Source organism: Meles meles, chromosome 3, assembly GCF_922984935.1.
Source record: "Meles meles chromosome 3, mMelMel3.1 paternal haplotype, whole genome shotgun sequence".
NCBI classification, from domain to species: domain Eukaryota; kingdom Metazoa; phylum Chordata; class Mammalia; order Carnivora; family Mustelidae; genus Meles; species Meles meles.
The window spans coordinates 149,816,909-149,840,046 of record NC_060068.1 but is presented as its reverse complement, the minus strand read 5'-3'; the positions used below and the strand labels follow the sequence as shown (position 1 = coordinate 149,840,046).

Below are 23,138 nucleotides of genomic sequence, written 5' to 3'. Positions count from 1 at the left end.
AATGCATCTAAAGTACTTAGCATGGTATCTGGCATATAGTACTCCAAATTGAACTGGTCTTACAATTTTGTATCTCCTGGCTCTGTTTCTTATGACCTTAGTATAGTCATTGGCATAACACTAAAGTGCAGTTTGTTGAACTCTGTTAGAAATGGGGCAACATGATTTAGTCCAACTGACTGGTGTGGTTCAGTCAAAAGATGTAATTTAGAATAATTCTAAGAAATAATTGAACTGTAATCATCCATAAGTACCATTTTTCCATTTTAATTAGTTTGATGATAGAATTCAAGATTAATCCAAGAGCTTGTTGTGTATGTATTCTCTGATGCCTAGAGCCAGGCACATAGTAAGTGTGTGGTACACATTTGTGAATGGATGGATGGGTGCATGCTGATTAAAACTGGATTAGCACTCTCCTGTAGGGAGACCTGAGACATGCACAACAAAATTGAGGTGTGTTGAGGATACATATCTGATGATGCCATACTTTTTCAAAATGGAAGTAAAGGGAATACAGTATGGATGGGGCAACATCAGATTCGTGGTTAAATTCTGGATGAGAACCTTTTGGAAAAATGTTTTATCTGTGTGGTCCCTTTGCTCAAAGTAGTGAGTAGTATCTCACTGTGGGGAAAATCCTTGACAGCAGAACAGTGGAACATATTCTGACAATACCCTAGGTTTGATTTGGGAGGGTTAGGAATTGAGTTCATATGTATAGTCTTTGGGAGATGAAGGTAAGAACAACTGGGCACAGCTGTTTTCCCAGGCCTGCCTATTTAGAACCTTTTAGAAGATTTATTATCATAAGAGTGGGGTCATTACAGTAATTACAACCATAAGTGAATGCTTTCAATATAAATACAGTTACATGTTGAATTGTTTCTTGAACCAGTTCGGCATGCAGTATACTCTGAAGAGTTCTTTACCAACAGGAAGACAGCAGCTTTATGTATTGGCAGCTTATAATAATGCAATTTAGAAATAAAAATTAATTTAGTTGTGGCTAAATTGACTGATTAAGGCAACTCTGTATTGAGATTATTATATAATGTTTTGCAGATTCAAAAGGTGAATTAGGTGCTCTGCTCACATTCGCAGTATGCAAGTATTTTTGGAATATAGTGTCATCTTTTTGAATGACACTGAGGAAAGTATGAGGACCTTATTTTGCTTTGCTAGAGTTGCATTATTGTTTGTTTGAAGCTGTGTAGGACAGAGTTCTTGATAAATTGTTAGGAAGCAACAGTTGCCTTATAGATTTTTCCTCTCCAGCCTCTTGGTGTAATTTACATGTAAACAATTCACCAGATTAATACTGCATTTGAATTTTGGCAGTTGTATACAGTGGTGTAATCCCTACCATAATCAAGACATGGAAACATTTCCATCATCCCAGGTTTCTCATGACTCTTTAGTCAGCCCTCATCCCCAGCCTCAGTTATCCACTGATTTGATCTTTATCACTGTAATTGTATTTTATCTAGAATATCATATAAGTGGAGTGTAGTTTTTGTGTTGGACTTTTTTCACTTAGTGTTATGTTTTAGAGGTTTGTCAGTGTTGTGGATATTAGTATTTTGTTCTTTTTCATTACCAAGTGGTGTTCAATTGTATGGCTGTACCACCTGTTGATGGTGTTTCCACCTATTACAAATAAAGTGGCTATTCTTTCATTTCTCAGTAAGTATCTAGGAGTGGAATAGCTGGGTTGTATAGTAGGTATATTTAATTTTTTTTAAGCAACTGCTGAACTGTTTTCCAAATTGTTGTGCCATTTTACATTCCAGCTCGCAGTATTTGAGAGTGCCCGTTGCTCCACAGCCTTGCTAATTCTTGGTATGATCAGGCCTTTTCATTTTAGCTGTGCTAGTAGGTATATAGTGGTTTTAATTTGCATTTCCCTTACAACTAATGATGAGAATTATTTCATGTGCTTCTTTTTTGCCATATGTTTATCTTCTTTGGCAAGGTGGCTGTTCAGATCTTTTGCCCATTTTTAAATTGGGTTATTGTCAAAAACTGTGAAGGGTCTGAGATTTTATCCTATTCACAAGCTATAAATTGGCCTGCCAGTTTTTTGGGATGCTGGCAGAAGACATGAGACTCCTGAGTCAAGGGCCTTCATTTCTCTTACAGCATAAGGAGCAGCATAGGCTCCATGCTTATACTATTTTTTTCTTGCCCTTCTCAGTGCCCCCCCCCCAAATCCCTTAGGGGTGACAGCAGTGACCTAGGTGTGTGCCGTGTGTATTCACAGTGGTTTAGATCACATTTGAGGAACACCTGGTTTTAGGAAACCAAAGTTTTTTTTATAGTGAGGTGCAAGCAAACCTGCCTAGAGGGGCCATTATCTTCATTATACTGGGCAATAATTGAAACTGTCCTCCACTTGAGAAGATGAGCATTCTCTTCTAAGGCTATTTGCTGTGGAGACAACCTTGAAAAGATCCAGAACAGAAGGTATCCTTGTTTACAAGACTTGCAGAAACATGAGGGATCCATGGAGAGTTATCTTCCAACAATATCCTTGTTTCTACATTATTTTAGCTTCTGGTAAATTTTTCCACGAGTATATACTCTGTGACCACTCTGATTAATCTGGTCAATAGGGACTGGTCCTAATCCATTCAGTTGTTTTTTTTTTTTTTTTACACTGGATTTAATTAAGGCAGCTGTCAACAGAACTTGAAGCAATAGGATGTGGTCACCCTGCAGCGCTGAGCTTAATCATCCACTCACTCCCCTGAGGTCCTGGACTCAACCAACTTAGAAAGCCAGGTAGCTTTTATCTTTAGTCTTTGTGTTGACTTTTCCACTTAGCGGTAAGCATTAATCCAAGTATGGCAAGATCTTTTTGCACTTGCACAGTCTCTGCATTGGCCCACTGGGAGGAAGTCTAGGGCAAGTCTGTCATCTATAATAACCCTAACCAGTGATTTGAGGCTTACATGAATGACTTCCAGGGCCCAAGTGGTGTCATTGATCACACAGGCTTAAGTCAGACACAAATTTTGTGTCACCTTTTTAATTGGATGATTCCCATTGTAGGGACAACTACTCAAGGACCACACGTAAATAACAAGTCAGTTATTTTTCCGGGAAACTCCCCAAGTACCCAAAAGTTGCCTTGTTTTTGGAGAGATCATCACTTCTGTCATCTGAGAACTAAACTGATCTGTTAGTGGTGTTTACTTAAAAACTAGATGATCTCTTCTGCCCACCCCTGAAGCATAAGTCATCATACTTTTGGGGAGGGAAGTTAGTACCTGGCTCTAATACAAGAAGTATGTTCCCTAGGGCATATAGGTGAGTTGGAAAGAAAGTGTTGTTTACAATGGTTTGTGCCCCAGAATAGGGCCATCATCATTCCTGGGGCAGAAGCCTCAAATGTGGCTTCCCCCTTTCCTGGATTGAACTTGGTCCTTGTTTTTTTGGAGGGATTGTCTGAGGGCAGTCAGTTCAAACCATTCTTTGTCTATGCACCTGAATGCCACTTGAGTGGTAACTATCCACCTCATGAACTGAACCTCAGCTTTGGGAACAGTAGTGGGGCAATATGGAACATGTAGGAACTTGGCCATCCCCTGCTGTTTCCAAAAGACTTCTGGGTATAGTTAAGGGAAATGATCATCAAATCATGGTCAGAAAGTTGCTTGTAACGGTTGATGCATTAGTGCATTTTCCTACAGAGGAAGGCCATAGGGGCAGTTCTAAAGGAAAAAGACCATTAATACCTTCCTCCCTCATACCTCTTGAGTCTAAGATTTTCTCTCGCAGGTTTCAGGGTTGTTGCTCTCCCTTCACCTCCATAGAATCACTGTGTCCCATTCTAGTAGCTATAACTTCACCCCTTTTCCAGTTTTCCCCTCCTCTCTTACCCAGACGTTTCATCCAGAATGGTCAGGGACGTAAAGGCATTTTCATAAAACTTAGAGACCTGTTATCTCTTCCATTTTGACTCAAAAGGGCCAGTTTTGTTTTAAAGATTTTATTTATTTGAGAGAGAGCAGGCAAGCGAGCACGAGCCAGGGGTGGTGTTGAGGGGGAGGGAGGGGAACAAGCAGACTCTGCACTGGATCTCAGGACCCTGAGATCATGCCCTGAGCCAAAACCAAGAGTTCGATACTCAACCAGCTGAGCCACCTAGGTACCCACAAGGGCCACTCTTAAGTGTACCTGGCAAGCAATATGTTCAACCAAGTGGTCATTATTTTTAGGATGTAAGATGATGTCAGTTCAAGAAGAGAATCCAGATGACTGAATTGGAATTAAGCTTGAATCTTTTTTCTTTCTTTTTTTTTTTTCTTTGAAGATTTTATTTATTTATTTGAGAGATCACAAGTAGGCAGAGAGGCAGGCAGAGCGAGTGAGGGGGAAGCAGGCTCCCCACTGAGCAGAGAGCCTGACGTGGGGTTTGATACCAGGACCCTGGGATTACGACCTGAGCCAAAGGCAGAGGCTTTAACCCACTGAGCCACCCAGGCGCCCCAAGTTTGAATCTTCTAAGACCAGTTTTTTAAAAAAATTATTTAAAAATTTTTTTTATTAATATGTAATGTATTGTTAGCCCCAGGGGTACAGGTCTGTGAATCGCCAGGTTTACACTTCACAGCATTCACCGTAGCACATACCTTCCCCAATGTCCATAACCCAACCCTCTCCCTACCCCCTCCCCCTGGCAACCCTCAGTTTTGTGAGATAAGAGTCTCTTACGGTTTGTCTCCCTCCTGATCCCATCTTGTTTCATTTATTCCTTCCCTACCCCACAAACCCCTGACATTGCCTCTCAGCTTCCTCATATCAGGGAGATCATATGATAATTGCTAAGACCACTTTTGACTGGACCATCACCTGGAAGAAATACCAGCCAGGCTGTGTCAGGATTCCCACTGCAAGGGAAAGAAAAGGATTGTGTCTAAGAATGGTTAGGGCAGAATTCAAAATTTCCAATTAAGTTTCTATAACTTCCTACCCATTTTGTCTTGATCATTATCCAGGAAGCAGCTGAGAAGAGATGGTCCCTTTATGGGGATGGCTGAGTTCAATGACCAAACTGCCTTACTCAGATTTTTGGACAAAGAGGAGATAAGGGAAGTAGAGTCAGAAATCTTCCGAAGTCTGTGTTGAAGGAGGCTTTTGTAGTGCTCTATATTATCTATATCTGGATGGTAAGGAACTTGCAGGGTTCATCACTACCTTGACTGTCAGCCAATTATTGAATAGCTTTAGGCACAGAACGATTAGACTGCAGATGATCCAGACAGCTGAACATATGACACAGATTAGTTTCAAGGGCACAGTGGTGTGGCCAGAACCAGCAGATCAGTCTGGAACAGCAGCAGTATAACCTTAAAAAGGTTCAGCAGTGGTGAGACGGTACAGATAGCCCTGGGCTGGGGTCGGAGGTCCTATCTAGTCAGTCTTCAGGAACAGTCAGACAATGCCCTGGGCAATGTAGCCTCCTTCACAAGATAAATAGGCCAGCTTTTGGTGGGTGTCACAAGTTGGCATCCAGTGGCAACTTCTCTATCAGAAGCATGGGTCCTTTATGTTCTCTGTGATGGTGGCTATGTCAGCATGTTCAGAATAATACTGGGTCTAGGGGGTAAGTGATGGAAGTCTGGGCAATGCAGTCTTGATCAGCAGCTTCATTCTTGTTAGTATCATTAGAGAACAGGCCCTTACCATGGGCATCTGAATCAGGGATGCAAATAGTTGATCAGCAACTGCTATTTGTTTCCACAGTTGTGGTCCTGAGGATAGATGTCTTAATCTGCCAAGATTTCCAGCTCTTCCAAATAGCTAGGTCATTGGCAGCAGCCCAGGAGTCAATAAAATACAATATGGTTCTTTGTGGAGAATGTTTCCCAAGGCTGTGAAGAAAGCTTTTGAGTTCTGCCTTCTGAGCTCAGTGACCACATCCACTTTTGTGTAGTTGGTGCTAAAGCTGAGCATTTGCAGCAGTCCAGGGAACACCTTCAGTCTTGAGTTTAGCCAAAGCATCAGTGAATCAAAGACCTCATCAATTTAGTGGCTTCCTTTGGGCAGCAGAGTTGGGGGAACTTCCTTTTTTTTTTTTTTTCATGTAAAGCCAAGAGGTCAACTGCTTTCTTGAGTATTTTTTCTTTTTCTTTTTTTTTTTTTTTAAGATTTATTTTAGAGCAAGTGAGCAAGTGGTGGGGAGGGGCAGAGGGAGAAGGAGAGAGAATCTTAAGGAGACGTCCCACTGAGCCCGGAGTCCTACTCCCTCCATCCCTCGACCCTGAGGTCATGACTTGTGCCAAAACCAAGAGTCAGACCCTCAATCATCTGAGCCCCACATGTGCTCCTTGAGTGTCTTATTTCTGTTGGAGAAGTGAGACTTGGTGGGTATGTATTACCTTGCTAGTCATGAAGTCTTAGTTGATGCACTCCCAAATGGCAGTATCAGGCTGGAGAGCCTCGAAGCCTCAATGGGTTTCAACAAGAGCCCAACAGCAAGTTAATCCTTTTCAAAGGGATTGTACCTTGTAGATGTGGCAGGTACAAAACCCAAGGTACACCTTGTGGGTGGAGTCTGGCTCCCTTTGCCAGAAGTTCTAATCTGTGAAAGAATCCGTATCAAAGAGTTCTAGTTCAAACCGGCTGTTAAGAGTTGTAGGGCCCCCAAAATGGAGACTGTGCCAGCTTGATGGGTAACTTCCAGAGCAACATTTTGATTGGAGCACCACTTAAAAGATGCCGATTTGCAGTTTAGCTGATATAAAGAAGAAAGTAGAATGCCCAGGAGAGGTACCTGCAGTCTCTAATACCCAAAAAACTTCAGTAAGATAACAATCCTTATTCTCAAGAGGAAGAGAGAGGAGGTAAAAAAAAAAAAAAAGTTTTTCTTTTACTGCTGGAGGAATTGAGTGTTGTGAATCTGCTGGACTTAGTCCCAAGAAACTCGACTTGATGAGCAGGCCTCTGAATTTTATTGAGGGTTCATCAACATCTGCTCATGGAATGTGCTGACATTGTGGTTGGGACCTTTGAGACAGACTTCTAGCTTGCCAGTCAGCGGGACATCAGTATAGTGTAAACTTCAGACACCACAAGATAGAGACACTTGTGCTAAACCTGACCAGCTGCTGGTGCCATCTGTTGGGGGTTTTCTTACAGTAGATCTTCTCTACTTGTGGCTCTTTCCCTTTGGGACGATCCATTTGTGATACCTACAGAATTGGGCAGTGTAAATGCCATAGCAGTTCCTGCTGTACGTTCAGATTTAGCAACAACAGTATGTACTGTCAGTTTCCACCTGCAGGGTTAAGACAGCCTCCCTTTCCTGCTGTGAACATTGCCTAAACCCCATGGGTTGAATGGAAGTTCTTCCTTTCCCCATGGTAGAATGGTGAGTTGGATACCTGAATCTAACAGAGCCCTGAAAGTTTGAGTCTCTCCCATTCCTGGGTTTCTCTCTGCATCCTTGAATTGGGTATACGGTGTCTTCACTATACCCTGGGGGACAGGGAGACCTTGGCTCTACCCCTAGTTATCTTCCTCCAAGCAGATGAAGTCAAGGTATGGGGGGAGGAAGAGACAGAGAGAAAGTGACTCCATGCCAGTGAGCAAGGCATATTTACTTTTGATTTCAAGCAGATGAGAGCCGTGTGTGGCTTGACTAAACAAATTTCAAGTGTTTTCAGCCCATCAAAAGCCCTCTATTAGCCAGCAAGATCATCATTACTGATGCCATCTATTTTCTTTTGGGGAACCCCTTGATTCAGCTGCCTTGTCCACATTGCTTTTTTTTTTTTTTTTTTTTTTAATTTTGATTTATTTTTTAAAAAGATTTTTATTTATTTATTTGACAGAGATCACAAGTAGACAGAGAGGCAGGCAGAGAGAGGAAGAAGCAGGCTCCCTGCCAAGCAGAGAGCCCGGTGTGGGGCTCGATCCCAGGACCCTGGGATCGTGACCTGAGCCGAAGGCAGAGGCCTTAACCCACTGAGCCACCCAGGTGCCCCTCCACATTGCTTTTAAATTGGGGCCATAAGATTTTTTTAAGATGTATTTATTTATTTGAGAGAAGGAGCACAAGCACACGAGCAAGGGGGAGGGGCAGAGAGAAACGGAGAGAATCTTGAGCAGAGTCCCCTCTGAGTGTGGGGCTCCATCTTAGGACTCTGAGATCATAACCTGAGTAGAAATCGAGAGGTGGATGCTTAACCTACTATGCCACCCAGGGACCCCGTGGCCATAAGATTTACATGCCTTTTGGTGGACTCTGATGACTTACACACTGGTGGCTTTTTAAAAAAGAGTGTACCTTAGTTCTGGACATTTGCTGCCCTTTTGTCACAATAGCAACTCTTATGTTTTTACCTAGTTTAAGGTTGGAATTTTCAGGAGGCCTGGTCACAAGAATTTATATTGTTTTGGATTCTTTCCTCATTCTCCAGTGACTCATCTTCATCAGCATTATGAACCCAATTGGCAGGAAGATATACTAGTCAGTGCCTCACCACAAGAGTTTGTCTCAAAGAAATCTCCCCAAGAGCACCATAGCACCCTTATGACAGCCAGGACAGTACTGCAGGAAAACCCCCCGAGACCTTTTACAGTCCTCCACGTGGATCTAAGGTGGACAAGACAACACTGCAGGAGAGGCTGAGCCCTGTGATGGCCCAGGTGTTGCCATTCTTCTTGATGAGCATCATGTTTCCCCCTCATCTTTTTTCTTCTTTTTTTTTTTTTTTTTTTTAAGATTTTATTTGACAGAGCACAACTAAGGGGAGCAGTAGGGAGCCTGTTGTGGGGCTCAATCCCAGAACTTTGGGATCGTGATCTCAGCCGAAGGCAGAGGCTTAACCAACTGAGCCACCCAGGCCACCGCCTCCTCATCTTTCACGTGGACTAGGCGAAGTTCTAATGACTCATTTCTGTTAGTAGCAGTTGCAAATTTCCCTCCTGTCACCCTTAGTTTAGGTAACTTATCTGTAATGGGGCAGGGCTTCTGTCTCTACCCCTGCCCCCTCCGTGAATCTTAGTTGTTTTGATGGGTTAGACTTAAGACTGACCACCAGGTTGGCAGGGAAGTCCTCCCCCAACCCTGGGGGAGTTTGTGACACCAGGGAACCATTCTAGCGGCTGTCCTTGAACTTACTGCCAGCTACTCATCCTGCAATTTCCAGTTTTTCCTCATTATAGGTGTTTCAGTTTTCTGAGGCTGCCATAACAAAGTACCACAAACTGGGACCCAGAAATGTCTTGTCTCACAGTTCTGGAGGCTAGAAATCCTAAATTACAGTGTTAGCTGGGCCTTGCTACCTCAGAAGCCTCTAGGGGAGGATCCTTCCTTGCCTCTCCTACCTTCTGCCAGCCCCAGGTGTTCCTTGGCTTGTGGCAGCATGACTCCAGTTCTTGCCTCCATCGTCATTCACATTGCTGTCTTCTGTTTCTCTCCTGTGTGTGTGTGTGTGTGTGTGTCCAAATGTACCTATTCTTATAAAGACAGAGCTGTATTAGAGTAGGACTCACTCTAATGGCCAATTTTCTTAACTTAGTTACATGTTCAAAGACTGATATCCAAATAAGGTTACATTCATGGGTGTTAGGGGTCAAGACTTCAGCATATCTTTGAAGGACACAGTTTAACTCCTACAGTAGGCAGTTAAGTGGAAGACCATGCATTGCCTAGTTGACCATACAATTTGGTCAGCATTTTTGCTGCCAGCTCCAGTGGACTTCCTCACATCCTGTTATTTGCTCTGTGGGGCCTCATCCTTTGTCTTCCAGAAAACCTTGTCTTTTTTGGCATCCTGTCCTTGTTGCCAAAAGTGCGAGAAGTGTGGCGGATCTGAGATTTTTACCCTATATGAAGGCAACAAGTTATCCTTCATAGTTTCACGGATGCTGATAAAAGATATTTGTTAAGTCAGAAAGATTTTACTTTTTGCACAGTGAGCAGCATGAGTTTTATATTTGTGCCAGTTTTCCCGTCTCCCCAGAGGGGTGACATGGAGTGGCCCAGGTGAATGCAGTGTGTCTAGTTGGTTTACATCACAGCTGAAGCATCTCCAGCGTAGGAAGCTCACATCTTAGATGACGGGCTACAAGCAGACCTGCCCAACCATCGCCCAGAGGGAGCCGTACGCTCTGTCTTTCCAGATTGCTTGCTGTACTGCAGACAGCCTTGAAGAGAGAGCCGAAGAAGAGCTGTCCATGCAGAAGATGTGCAGGAACATGAGACTCATGGATAGTTGTCTCCCAGTAGTTGTCTTCTCTTATTTAGGGTATTGGATTGTGAGAAAACTTTTTATACTGTCTGTACAGACCTTTGACAGATATATGTGCGCACGTGTTTTGTCCGGGTCTGTGGCTTGATTTTTGTTCTTTTTTGTTTGTGGCCTACCTTCTTGTTAACTATTTCAAAGGGCAAAAGCTTTTAATGTTGATGAAATCTATCAATTTTTGCTATTAAGTTTTTTGCTTTTTGCATACTATTTAAGAAATCTTTCAGTAACCCAATTTTACAAAGATTTTCTCCTGCTTTTCTCTTGACGTTTAATAGTTTTAGTTCTTACATTAAAGTTTGTTCATTTTGAAATAATTTGAGTGTATGATTGAAGAGTGATGGTTGAGGTTTATTTTCTCCATGTAAAGACCAGTGTTCTAGCACCACTGTTAAAAGTTCTTTCCTCCGGGGCGCCTGGGTGGCTCAGTGGGTTAAGCCGCTGCCTTCAGCTCAGGTCATGATCTCAGGGTCCTGGGATCGAGTCCCGCATTGGGCTCTCTGCTCAGCGGAGAGCCTGCTTCCCTTCCTCTCTCTCTGCCTGACTCTCTTGTGATTTCTCTCTGTCAAATAAATAAAATAAACAAAATCTAAAAATAAAAAAAAAAAAGTTCTTTCCTCCATTAAATTATCTTGGAACCTTTATTTTTCAAAAATCAGTTGAATAAGTGGATCTGTTTCTGGACTTTGTTCCATTAATCTTCATGTCTGTCACCAGTATTGTGTCTTAACTTACTGTAGCTTTACAGTAAGTCTTGAAATCAGGTTATATAAGTCTTCCGATTTTGTTTTTTGCCTTTCCGTATAAACTTTACTATGAACTTAATCAATTTCTTTCCAAAAGCCTGCTAGGATTTCCATTGACCTTACGGATTTTTAAATCCATACATTATGTGTTTCAGGAACAAAGAAAACTCTGCTCCACTAGAGGAAAATACCACAGGAAAAAGTGAGGCAAAAAAAAGAAAGATTGCAGAAACTTCAAATGTTATCACTGAGTCATTGCCCTCTGCAGAATCAGAACCTGTTGAAATTGAGGTGGAGATTGCCGAAGGCACAATTGAAGTGGAAGATGAAGGCATCGAAACGTTGGAGGAAGTGGCTTCTGCCAAGCAGTCCATAAAGTACATTCAGAGCACAGGATCCTCTGATGATTCCGCCCTGGCACTGTTGGCAGATATTACCAGCAAGTACCGGCAAGGTGATAGAAAAGGGCAGATAAAAGAAGAAGATGGTTGTGCATCTGACCCCACAAGCAAACAGGTAGAAGGTATTGAAATTGTGGAACTTCAGCTGTCACATGTGAAGGACTTGTTCCATTGTGAGAAATGTAACCGTTCATTTAAATTGTTTTACCATTTTAAGGAACACATGAAATCACACTCCACTGAGAGTTTCAAGTGTGAAATATGCAATAAAAGGTATCTTCGGGAGAGCGCATGGAAACAGCACCTCAACTGTTACCACCTCGAAGAAGGTGGAGTCAGTAAGAAGCAAAGAACTGGGAAAAAAATTCACATATGTCAATACTGTGAGAAACAGTTTGACCACTTTGGACATTTTAAAGAGCATCTTCGAAAACATACAGGTAACTAGAAAGTCTTTGTGTTAAAAGTACATTTTTCCACATTCACTGCAAGTCTGAGCATCTAATTCTTGTTTTTAATACCACAGCAGCCATCTCCTGTATTTTCTAATATGCAGGCTGAGCTCACATTGTTCTTCTGATACTAGTTTATTGAAATATTCATACTTTAAAAGCAAAAATCATAGCAATTTTGGAAAGTAGTTGTTACTCTTAACGCCTTGCCAATTTTTGTGTTTTTAAAAAAATACACAAAACAGTTTTTGATTATTTACTAAGGATTATAAATTATGAAGTCCTAATTATATGGAAACTTCACTGTTACTATTTTTTACATTTCCTGTCTCTCATTTATACATTACATAGATTATACACTTACGAACAATCCCTGGCATGTTTATACCTTTGCGTACATTTGGTCACCTGTTTTGTGGTGGTAGCTAGGTAGGCAGTATAAGTTCATCTTCCCACACCTCTTCAAGAGCACTCAGTGTCAGGACTGATGGGCAGCCAGGAGATGAGAAAGGTAAAGTCTTCTACTTCCCTCCTCCTGGGAGCCCTCTCAGGCATGCAGGAGCAATCCCAGGGATGCCCACTGTGGGCCTCTGGTCCTTAGAGTTCTGCATCCATCCCCTATACCTGTTTTCCCCTCCATCAGAGTCTCTGTCTTTCCACCTCCCAAGCATTCTTTGTTAAGTCTCCTGTGTCACACAGGAGCTACTAGCTATGACTTGAATCATGTGTGTGGAGAGAGCAGTGGATATGGTGTGCTAAGTGTCAGAATCTAGACACTTGTCCTCAAGTTCTGTGTGGTGGCTAAAGCTGTTTAGATTGTTTAATACAATGAATACAACATAGGTATTCCATACCATTCAGAGTCTTTCTCTTTGCTGGAGTTTGGAAAATTTCGAAGAAATTTTGTCCTAGATCCTTTGCTGTCCTTAGTTCCTCTCTGCGTACTGCTTGAAATTGAGGAAAGGGGTAGATTCAGATAAATGTGGTATGGTATCCCTCACTTTTAAATGCTTGGTATCAATACTCAGGGACTGAATAAATGTTGGTACCAATATTCAGTGGTTACATGAAACAGAATCTCATACTTAAGTCTTCATATGGATTTAAAAAGCTTTTGGGTACTAGTTTGGGTAACTAATAGGCATTTATCTTTTGGGAAAATGCTATCTGATTTTCAAACATAAAGGAGTATTTATATTAGGAATTATATATTTAGAAGCTGCTATATATTTAGAAACTATATTTAGAAATATATAGAAATTATATATTTAGAAACTATAGTTTTTGGTTCTTAAATATCCATCTGTTTTAATGTAACTTAGTTTTGCAAAACACTTGCTATACCACATTAAATTAGTAAATAAATATTACTTGGTAACTAGTATCCTTTGATAAGGGTTTCCAGTATCCCAGCAGATATCAGTCACCTTTATCTTCTAGTAATGTAAAAGTAGAAGCAATTTTCTCTTTACCCAAAACATTACCTGGTGACTTACCTATTGAAAAACAGGCAACACAGATTATTTTAGAAGTTTTAAAATATGCTTTCCACATCCTATCCTTTGTATTTTGGATTAAACAGCAGAATATAGAGCTAAAGCATATTATGTTGTATGTCTTTATCTTTTTATAATTATGTGAGATAACTTAAGTAGTTGTTAAAAAATATAGAACTAGATGTCCATTGGGAAAGCAGTTTAACACATAAAGCAACCTGAACTTTTGTTGGCATTTAACCTCAATTAACTGTACTAGTAATTAGTAACAAGATAGTTGCAGATATGATCAGTGATTTGAATTCAAGAGGAGCATAAGTAAATAGTTTTAAATTGTGCTTATGTTAATAAAGAATGGATCATTTCTTGCTTATAGCAATCCCAGTGTAAAGGTAAGGAAACAATCCCATTCCTGTTTCCTATCCTCAAAATATACATAAATCCCCCTCAGTTTCATATTTTGCATACTTTTATTAGTTTAGTGGTTTGGTTTCTTCAGTAGTCGTAAAGCATGCAATATGGTCTATAGCTTGATTTGACAAAAAAAAATTTTTATAAGATTTTATTTATTTATTTGACCTCAAGAGAGATACAGTGAGAGCAGGAACACAAGCTGGGGGAGTGGGAGAAAAAAGCAGGCTTCCTGCTTAACGGAGACGCTTAATGACTGAGCCACCCAGGCGCCCCTGATTTGCAAAGTTTTCGTTGTTACTTGTCTTCTGAATTATTTTGTTTCCATTTGGAAAATAGTAATGCCAACCTACTTGGTCATGGAGATAAATGTTTGAGTCCCTGCCTTCAAAGAGCTTACCCTTATGTTGCGGTAGACAAGCAGACTCCGTTACATGTGACAGGCTACGGGCTGGTAGAAGTCAGCACACAGTCTTATGGGAATGCCTGCCTGGGCTGTTTATTTATGATGGATGAGACAGGGTTAGTTTTCTGGAGCATTCACCCTATAATGACTCCCAAAGGAAAAGGAGTTAGCCAGGAGATGGGCATTCTAGGCACAAGAAATGAAGCATGCACAGGTACAGAGGAAAGAGAGATAGCCATGTGTTTAGAGCACTGCTGATAGGTTTTTACAGCTGCAGGATTGGGTCCGAATGACAGGAAATACAGCTGGAAGAATTAGAAAGGCTGACCAGGTAGCATACACTTAGGCATTGTGGACGAGGGCAGGGGAGAGAAAGTGATGGAAGATGAAGCCAAGATCATATAGTTATTTTCATAAATGCCGTAAATGAATTTGGATTTTATCTTGAAAGACTGAGTCATTTAAAGAAGTTTAAACCAGGATTAGATTTATGTTTGAGAGTGATGACTTGACAGGATAGATTGGAGTGGGGTTAAACCTTCGAGGTGTAATTAGGAAGCTGTTGGAACATCTAATCAAGAATGAAGAGTAGAGTAAAGGCAGTGATAGTGGAAGAGGGTTAGAGATGTGAGTAACGTTAAGTAGGCAGAATCAACAGGATTTGGTGACCAGTGAAGAGTGGGAATAAATCCCAGCTTTCTGGTTTGGGTGCCTTACAGGATTGGAGGTTTATTAACTTAGAAAAATATAGAAGGGTAAGCACTTTAGGGTGGGAGGACGTACCAGACATATTGACGGAGTTACCTGTGGAACACCTAGTATGAAAGAACCTGAAGAGGAGAACCATGTCTTCAAATGTTACCTGTTTCCCAGAGAGGACGTATGGAATTACAGAAAGAATGTGGGTCTGGAAATCAGAATTAGATTCCAGCTCTAGTTCTGACATTTGCCAGTATGATGAACTTGACTGGTCACTTTCTCTTCGGGCCTCTTTCCTCATCTGTGTAAATGTGGATAATGATACCTACTTTACAGGAAAATAAAGTAAAAGTAAAATAAAATAAAAGTAAATATAAAAATAAAAGTAAATAAAAATATAAATAAATATAAATAAATAAAAGTAAAATAAAACGGTAAAAGCACTTTGAAGACTGTGCTGTCTACACATCTAAAACAGAATTAATCTGTTGCTATTTCTAGATTTTATTGGACTTAACTAATTTTTTAAATAGCAAAAGCTCAAATGACATAAAAGCTGAAATGACATACAGTGATCAGTAGAGAGATTTAGTAGATCTCTCCAGAAGCAACTACTGCCATCATTTTCTTATTTATCCTTCCCTGTCTGTTCTTTGCATTTGAACACACAGGTTTTTTGGGGAAAACAAATAGAGACATGCAGTACAGTGTCATGCCATTTCTCTCAAACTCTTTAAATGAAAATGCAGGAATCTATACTTGCTTTGTTCTCCACCCCCCACCCCGTGGCTACCTGGTGTTTCAGTGTATGGGTATGCCGTGATTTACCTATATTGATAGACATGAAGATGGTTGCTAGTCTTTTGCTGTTACAGACTATGCTGTAATAGGCATACTTGTGCTTATATCTTTCTGTATGTGTCCAATAGCAGAATTGCCAAGTTAAAGAATATATACATTTTAAATGCATAATAATACATTTAAATGTATAAATAATATATATTTAAATATATACTATCATTTAAAGAAGCTATACCAACTTATATTTATAGTGAAAAATTACACACTTAAAATCACAAAACTTAACCTTTTTATTGAGCAGTATCTCCCAATATTTGAGAAGTTGAAAAGGAGTTTCTGAACCAACACTAATTCTAGACTCTAAGGTCTTAATTTTTTTTTCATCTCATGAACACTATACAAAGAATAAACTAGTTTTTTTTTTTGTCAGGGAGAAAACAGGGATGCCTGGGTGGCTCAGTCGATTGAATGGCTGCCTTCAGCTCAGGTTGTAATCCCAGTGCCCTGGGATCATGTCCCGCATCAGGCTCCTTGCTTGGTGGGGAGCCTGCTTCTCCCTCTTCCTGTTGTTCCCCCTGCTTGTGTGTGCACTCTCTCTCTGACAGATAAAATCTTAAAGAAATAACACAACTCAAAATTACTTAACTAGTGTGGAGGTCACAGCTAGGACCTCATCACTGGGGCCTGTTATCTGCAAGCATCATGCTCTCCCTTGAAACCTCCTTCTTCCCTTACTCTAAATCTGCTTCATTTAGCCTGCTTGCTAGTCCTTCCACATCCCTCTCCACATAGCTTATTGCCCCAACTTCTCACCTATCTTGTCCTCCTTGTATACAGCTTGAATCACTTTTTCTTGCATGCTAAGCATAATTCCCTTGGTTTTTTAACCCACTTGCTCTAAAAAAAACCCTTTAAAAAATCCTGGGGGGCACCTGGGTGGCTCAGTGGGTTAAGCCGCTGCCTTCGGCTCAGGTCATGATCTCAGGGTCCTGGGATCGAGCCCCGCACCGGGCTCTCTGCTCAGCAGGGAGCCTGCTTCCTCCTTTCTCTCTCTCTCTCTCTGCCTGCCTCTCTGCCTACTTGTGATCTCTCTCTGTCAAATAAATAAATAAAATCTTTAAAAAATAAAATAAAATCCTGGAATTATTGCAGTCATTTGACACTTTCTACTCCTCACTGAGGACTTCTGGAAAAAAATCATATCAGACCTTAAATTAGGCCTTTTGGTTCCTGATTTGTATTTTTCTTTGCCACATTGCTATTCTAGACCTTCAGTCCAATACTCAGGACTCTGCCCACACCCTGCCTCAGCAGATGACGTATATGTGTCTTCTGTCAAAACCGTCAATTCTCTTTACTTCCAAGCCTTTTGGGAAGAACTTCTATACTATTTTCATTGACTTGCCTCTCATTCCATGGTAATCTGGCTTCTAACCCCACCATCATATCACTCAACACTGGTCTCACTTGAGTTAGTACAATCCCTTCTTGTTGTCCTATCTGACATCTCTGCTCAGTTTGACACTGTTGACTGGCCTCATCTTCCTGAAATTTTTTAATTTCCCTCAGTGTTCTTTCTTCTGCTTCTGGCTGTTCTGATTCTGTTGTCTGCTGCCTCATTTACCTGTGTTTTAACTTGGTATTTCATTGAGTTCTGTCCTTGATTCTGTTATCACACAACACATCCAAGGTTTTTATTACCACCTAAAGTAACTCCTAATCTGTGTATCAGTCCACACTCTATTTGGCTTCAGATTAGTCCATATATAGCTGTTACCAGACTTTTTCACTTTGAGTACCTTCAAATCAACAGACGAAACTATAATCTTTCCTAACACACTGCACTCCAAACCTACTTGGATTTCTGTGTTCTTTATTCCGGTTGGTATTCTAAGCCAGAGATCTGGGAGTCATTACTGATACCTTTGCTCCTTACTCTTCACCCACTACCTTATTTTTATACTTCTGTGCTTCTGCCTAGAATAAACTTCCTTCTTCTCTTCTTCATTTCAGGCACAATACTCCTTTTGTGCTGTTGCAGTACATTTTCCATTGCCCTTTTTTCTGAAATAGGCCTTCCGTGATACATCTCAGGGGCTCATTTCTATGTATTTACCTTCGTAAAATACTCTGGCCTGTGATACAGAATTTTTAAAAAGGAGAGTTTATTTATCTTCATCACCTAGCACATGGTCTGGCACATAGTAAGTGCTCAAAAAATGCCTGTGGGTGCATTTCCCAAAAAGAGAGATTGATCTTGGTTTTAACCTAAGGGAAAATATATAGTTTTTTAAGAATAGCGAAAACATGAAACAGAACTCAGATCCAAATTTTATTTCTTCCTCAAAGCTCAAATACAATTATAATAGTCACCTAAAACTATTTCCACCTCTAGAAGAGTCTTATGGATGTGGTGGAAACATCTGAATTATAAATTCAGATCTTCTTTCAAGAAGGTTCTATTAGAATTAACCAAAAAGAAAAAAAAATCTATTTGCTTTTTCTATTTTTCTTCATTTGTCAATATAATTTTTTTCTATTGTAATAGGTGAAAAACCTTTTGAATGTCCAAATTGTCATGAACGATTTGCTAGAAATAGCACCCTCAAATGTCATCTGACTGCATGCCAGACTGGAGTAGGGGCAAAAAAGGGAAGAAAGAAGCTTTATGAATGTCAGGTATGTGTGGGTGTATTCTGTCCTTAGCAAAGGAATGGTCTTTTTAAAATTTTTTTTATAAAATTCTTTCTGTTTTAAATCATTAAAAGTAAAGGGTAGCAGAGTATAGAGTAAAAGTATAGGGCTAATAGTTTGGAAAGAATGAGAGTAAAGAACATCACTGCTTGACTTTAGAAGGAAGATTACGGTGCTTGTTTTTTTTTGTTTTTTTTTTTTTTTTTTTACTCAACCCAAGATGACACCCATGTCAATAAAATTATGTCCTAAATAATAGATAATCTGAAACTGTCGTTATTCTTAACCATTGAGCAATTATTAGAATTTGGGAATGAGGCAGTGGAGGGCTGACAAGCTGTGATCAGCTCTTCTTCCATGGTTAGTGTGTATATAACCCAAATAATGTAGTTGTTCTTATAGTAATGATATTATGGGAGGAATTATAGTATTGGTACTTTATATTCTTTGAATTTATATAATATTTAAGCAATGAAGGCAGTGTTAAAATGTTTTCCAAAGTGTATTTCAGTTGTTAGCTACATCAGCTAAAAGATCAAATAAAGAAAAGAGTTACGAAATCTTAGACCACATTATAGTATATTTTTCAGAAAAATTCAAATTTTTCCTTAAAGAGAATAAATACATTGATGTTTTCTTCAGCTTGAATATTAGTATTGTTAAAACCATATGTTTGGTTATTTCAGGTCTGTAACAGTGTGTTTAACAGCTGGGACCAGTTCAAAGATCATTTGGTAATACACACTGGAGATAAACCCAACCATTGTACTTTATGTGACTTGTGGTTTATGCAAGGAAATGAATTAAGGAGGCATCTCAGTGATACTCACAATATTTCAGAGCGTCTAGTAACGGAAGAAGTTCTTTCAGTAGAAACACGTGTGCAGACTGAACCTGTGACGTCAATGACTATTATAGAACAAGTTGGGAAGGTGCATGTGTTACCATTGCTTCAGGTTCAGGTGGATTCAGCACAAGTGACTGTGGAACAGGTCCATCCTGATCTGCTCCAGGACAGCCAAGTGCACGATGCACATATGAGCGATCTTCCAGAGCAGGTCCAGGTGAGTTATCTAGAAGTGGGTCGAATTCAGACTGAAGAAGGCACTGAAGTACACGTGGAGGAGCTGCACGTCGAACGGGTAAATCAGATGCCAGTAGAAGTACAGACTGAGCTTCTAGAAGCCGACTTGGAACAAGTGACCCCTGAAATCATGAACCAGGAGGAGAGAGAGCCCACCCAGGCAGATTGTGCTGAGGCTGCCAGGGAAGATCACGAAGATGCTGATGGTTTAGAGACCAAATCAACAGTGGATTCCCAAGCTGAAAGGGCAGGGAATGAGAACAGAACACCTATGCCTGTTTTAGAATGAGATAACATGAATATATTTTTAAATTTATGTGTTGGGTTTTTGAACTGACGATGGGCAGTGTGACTGTCCTTGGGCTAACAGACAAGTGGACCAAAGTTAAAGTCTTTTCTGTTGTGAACTGTTTCTGTTGAAACAGATTTCCCCCCACTTAATGCCACAGAGGAGATATCTTTCCCATAAGTGAATGGGAAGCTTTGAGAAGTATTATTTCTGGAAACTTAAATGGATTATATTCTTACTATATAGTTGGGTACGAATGTATCTATTTTCATTGTGATAAGGGTTCTCCCTTCTCTCTTTCCCAGGTCATGTCCTTTCTCAGATTTTTTCCATGTTGTAAAATCAAACGTAAAATCATTAGAATACAAACTTATGTATTCTAATGCATGTTAGAAAATTGAATATATAGGAAACACAAGGCTGCATGAAGAAAAGTACATTGTTACTGTGCAGTTAAATTTTTGGCTTCTGGCTTTCTTTAGTTTGAACAACCTTGTCTTTACTGATAGTCACGGATGTCATCTCTGCAACAGGAACAGAGTGGTGGTGGCAAAATTTCTAGAATGTAAAAAACAAAAACCACACCCATGTGCCTTTTCAAAACCAACAAAACTTCTATAAAGTATCTCTGGTTCTTTCAAAGTTTGTGTTGTAAGGAGCAATGTAGGTGATGCTGTAGTAGTTTATGTTTTTGCTTATAATGGCAACTACCAATTCTTTTTCTTGGTAACTTAAGTTAGGTTGAGAAGTTTCATTTAATGGCAACTGAAGGGCCATTTCCAATTGGGAAAATTCATTTATATCTGTGGTAAACCTTTTTTTTTTTTTTTGATGAAAAGTTGCACTAATACCACCAGATGAAAAAAGATGAGCATCATTTAAAAATTAATGTATTTAAAATAAAGTACAGAGAAAAACATGTATATAATATATCAGGCTTTGTTTTGAATGAATCTTTTTCCCCCGATCCTTAATGTAAAGATCTTGTGCTATAACTTTTAAAGCCATACAAATAAGAGTGCTAAACTGTGGACTTAAAAGTAGTTGTGTAAATATTTTTAATCAGTATTACTTGGAAAATAAAATATAACAACCACATAAAATAAACCAATATGCTATTTTCTTTACCTGTTAAATATTGGGAGATATTTACATTTTTAAAGTAAAGCTTAAAATTATGTGTTCATGACTCTTTTTTTTTCCCCCTTTTGGTTACAAGTGTAGAGTTTGGTTTTTGGTCAGAGATCTTATTTGTATTAACATTACTGATACATGAACTAATATAATGCTCAATATGCACCTCTAATCCCCAAAAATCAATTCAAAAGAATGGAAGGAGGCAGAGGTTGGCATTTGCAGTTCTTCCATGGAAGGGCACAACAGCCAATGGAATTTTCTAAATACAATCCATTTTTAATATACTTTCTCCACTTACTACTAGTATGGTAAATTTAAAAGATCAACTCAGCTTATCCTCATCTGGTAATACTAATATTAAATGGTATCACATTTATGAACTATTTGAAAGAGAATGGCTTCCCACAACTGGAGAGGTCACAGATTTAGGGATAACAGGATAGAAAATTGAGTTTTTAAGATAAAAAAATTGTATGCACATTTCTAGGTCTGTTCTGATTGGCCGTTGGGTGTTTATATATATATATATATTTTTTTTTTCTTTCTTTGAAGTGAGAAAATACGGATGGTTGAGTTAAATTATATTACATGGAATTTCCAGTTTGCCATAAGATGTCCATGTCCCTGAGTTAGTTGTAGTTTGAAAAGAAGAAAAATCCCTGACATAGTGGTTTTAAGTATGTAAATCACTAGTTAGTATCTAGTGAATTTTGAATGCTGAAAATAGCTCATAATGTACCCTTTAAGCCAAGGTATGAAGTGAGGTTTATTTTTAAACATCATCTTTCAAGAGCTCTGACCACAAGGCAGAGATCAGGGACAGAGGCACAACAAGGTGTTAACACTTGAGTTTTCAGATTTGGCAAGGCCTTTCAAAAGAGGTTTGAGGGACAGGTTTGGTTTATTTTACTTTCCCCAAAAGGTACAAAGGCTGTACCCTGAATGCCAGTAAATTTAATTGCAGGAGAGGAAAGCTACCTATTGGTGATAAACCTTGTGTTGATTAGCACTTTGCAGTTTGCAAAAAAACATTTTACATATAATAAAACAACTACGAATAACCATGATGTATATTTAAGTACTGAACTGAATGTTTTATTCCTCCCATTTTACTCCTAGTGGGGTTTTTAGGTCTACCTACAGTGACAGCTGGGCCTTAAGAATGCCAGACACTGGTCATCACAGGCATCCCACGTGCACTGCAGAACGGAGAGCCTCTTCCGTCTACCCTACTCCACTGTTCCTACAGACAGTAGTACTTTTATTCTCTAACAACCACCTGGGTGTCCCACCAAGTTGCTTCTGACACCAGCCAGCATTAGCATAGACTCCATAAGTTAAGTGATCGGTACCGCAAGATAAGCCAAAAAATGAGGTATCCAGGATACGTGCATTTCTGCCCTGCCAACTGCAAATGCGGGGTTCCCACCCTTGTCAGGTTCAATACACTAGAACAACTCCAAGATGAGGAAAGCGCTACAGTTATGAGTATAGTTTTGTTATAAAGGATACAACCAGGGGCTCCTGGCTGGCTTAGTCGGTAGAGCATGCAACTCTTGATCTCTGGGTTTTAAATTCTAGCCCCATGTTGGGGGTAGGGATTACTTAAAAATCTCTTAAAAAAAATCACCCAGGAACAGTGAAATAGAAGAGCTGTCTGGAGGAGAAGGGGAGCGATATGGGGAGGTGGGCAGAGCTTCCATGACCTAATGCTCTGCCCTCCTGCACATGGATGTGTTCACCAACCTGGAAGCTCTCTTAACCCCCTAACCTTCTTTACTCAAGTTTCATTACCTAGATGTGCTTGATTACATCATTGGTCATTGATTATCGAACTCACTCTCCAGTCTCTCCACACCTCTCCGGGGTGTGGCTGATTAATCTAGCCCTCTGGTCATGTGGTTCTGGTGACCAGCGTCAAGATCACCTCATGAGCATAAACTCAGGTATGGGCAAAAGCTATGATAAGAATCCTCAGGAAATTCCAAGGATTTTAAGAGCTCTGTGCCAAGAATAAGACTGAATACATATATATACACATATATGTATATATATATATATACATATATGTATATATATATTTTATTATACCACACCTACACTCAGATTCAAAGGAGAACTAAACTGAACCCTAATAGGAATACACTTAAAGCCTAGAAGTCTTTTGAATATGTACAAAAACAGAAGGTTCTTACAGTCTTACTAGTTTAAAAAGGCTGCCATCAGGGCCCCTGGGTGGGTCAGTATGTTAGGCGTCTGT

The 23,138-nt window shown here is 39.9% G+C and overlaps 1 protein-coding gene across 7 annotated transcripts in view; it reads left to right on the top strand.

Annotated features, from left to right (window-relative positions):
• The window catches only part of ZNF131 (zinc finger protein 131), a 31,084-nt gene extending 10,220 nt beyond the window's left edge, over positions 1-20,864 (top strand). For 4 of the 7 annotated variants that reach the window (XM_046000647.1, XM_046000648.1, XM_046000645.1 and 1 more), the window contains 3 exons: positions 11,164-11,849; positions 18,223-18,353; positions 19,055-20,864. In XM_046000647.1, coding sequence (XP_045856603.1) covers positions 11,164-11,849; positions 18,223-18,353; positions 19,055-19,741 — 1,504 coding nt within the window. In that variant the 3' untranslated portion in view covers positions 19,742-20,864. Of the gene's footprint in view, positions 1-11,021; positions 11,027-11,163; positions 11,850-18,222; positions 18,354-19,054 lie in introns of those variants that run through there. The other 3 variants (XM_046000649.1, XM_046000651.1, XM_046000650.1) reach the window with 3 other exon arrangements.
• Positions 20,865-23,138: the final 2,274 nt, after the last annotated feature.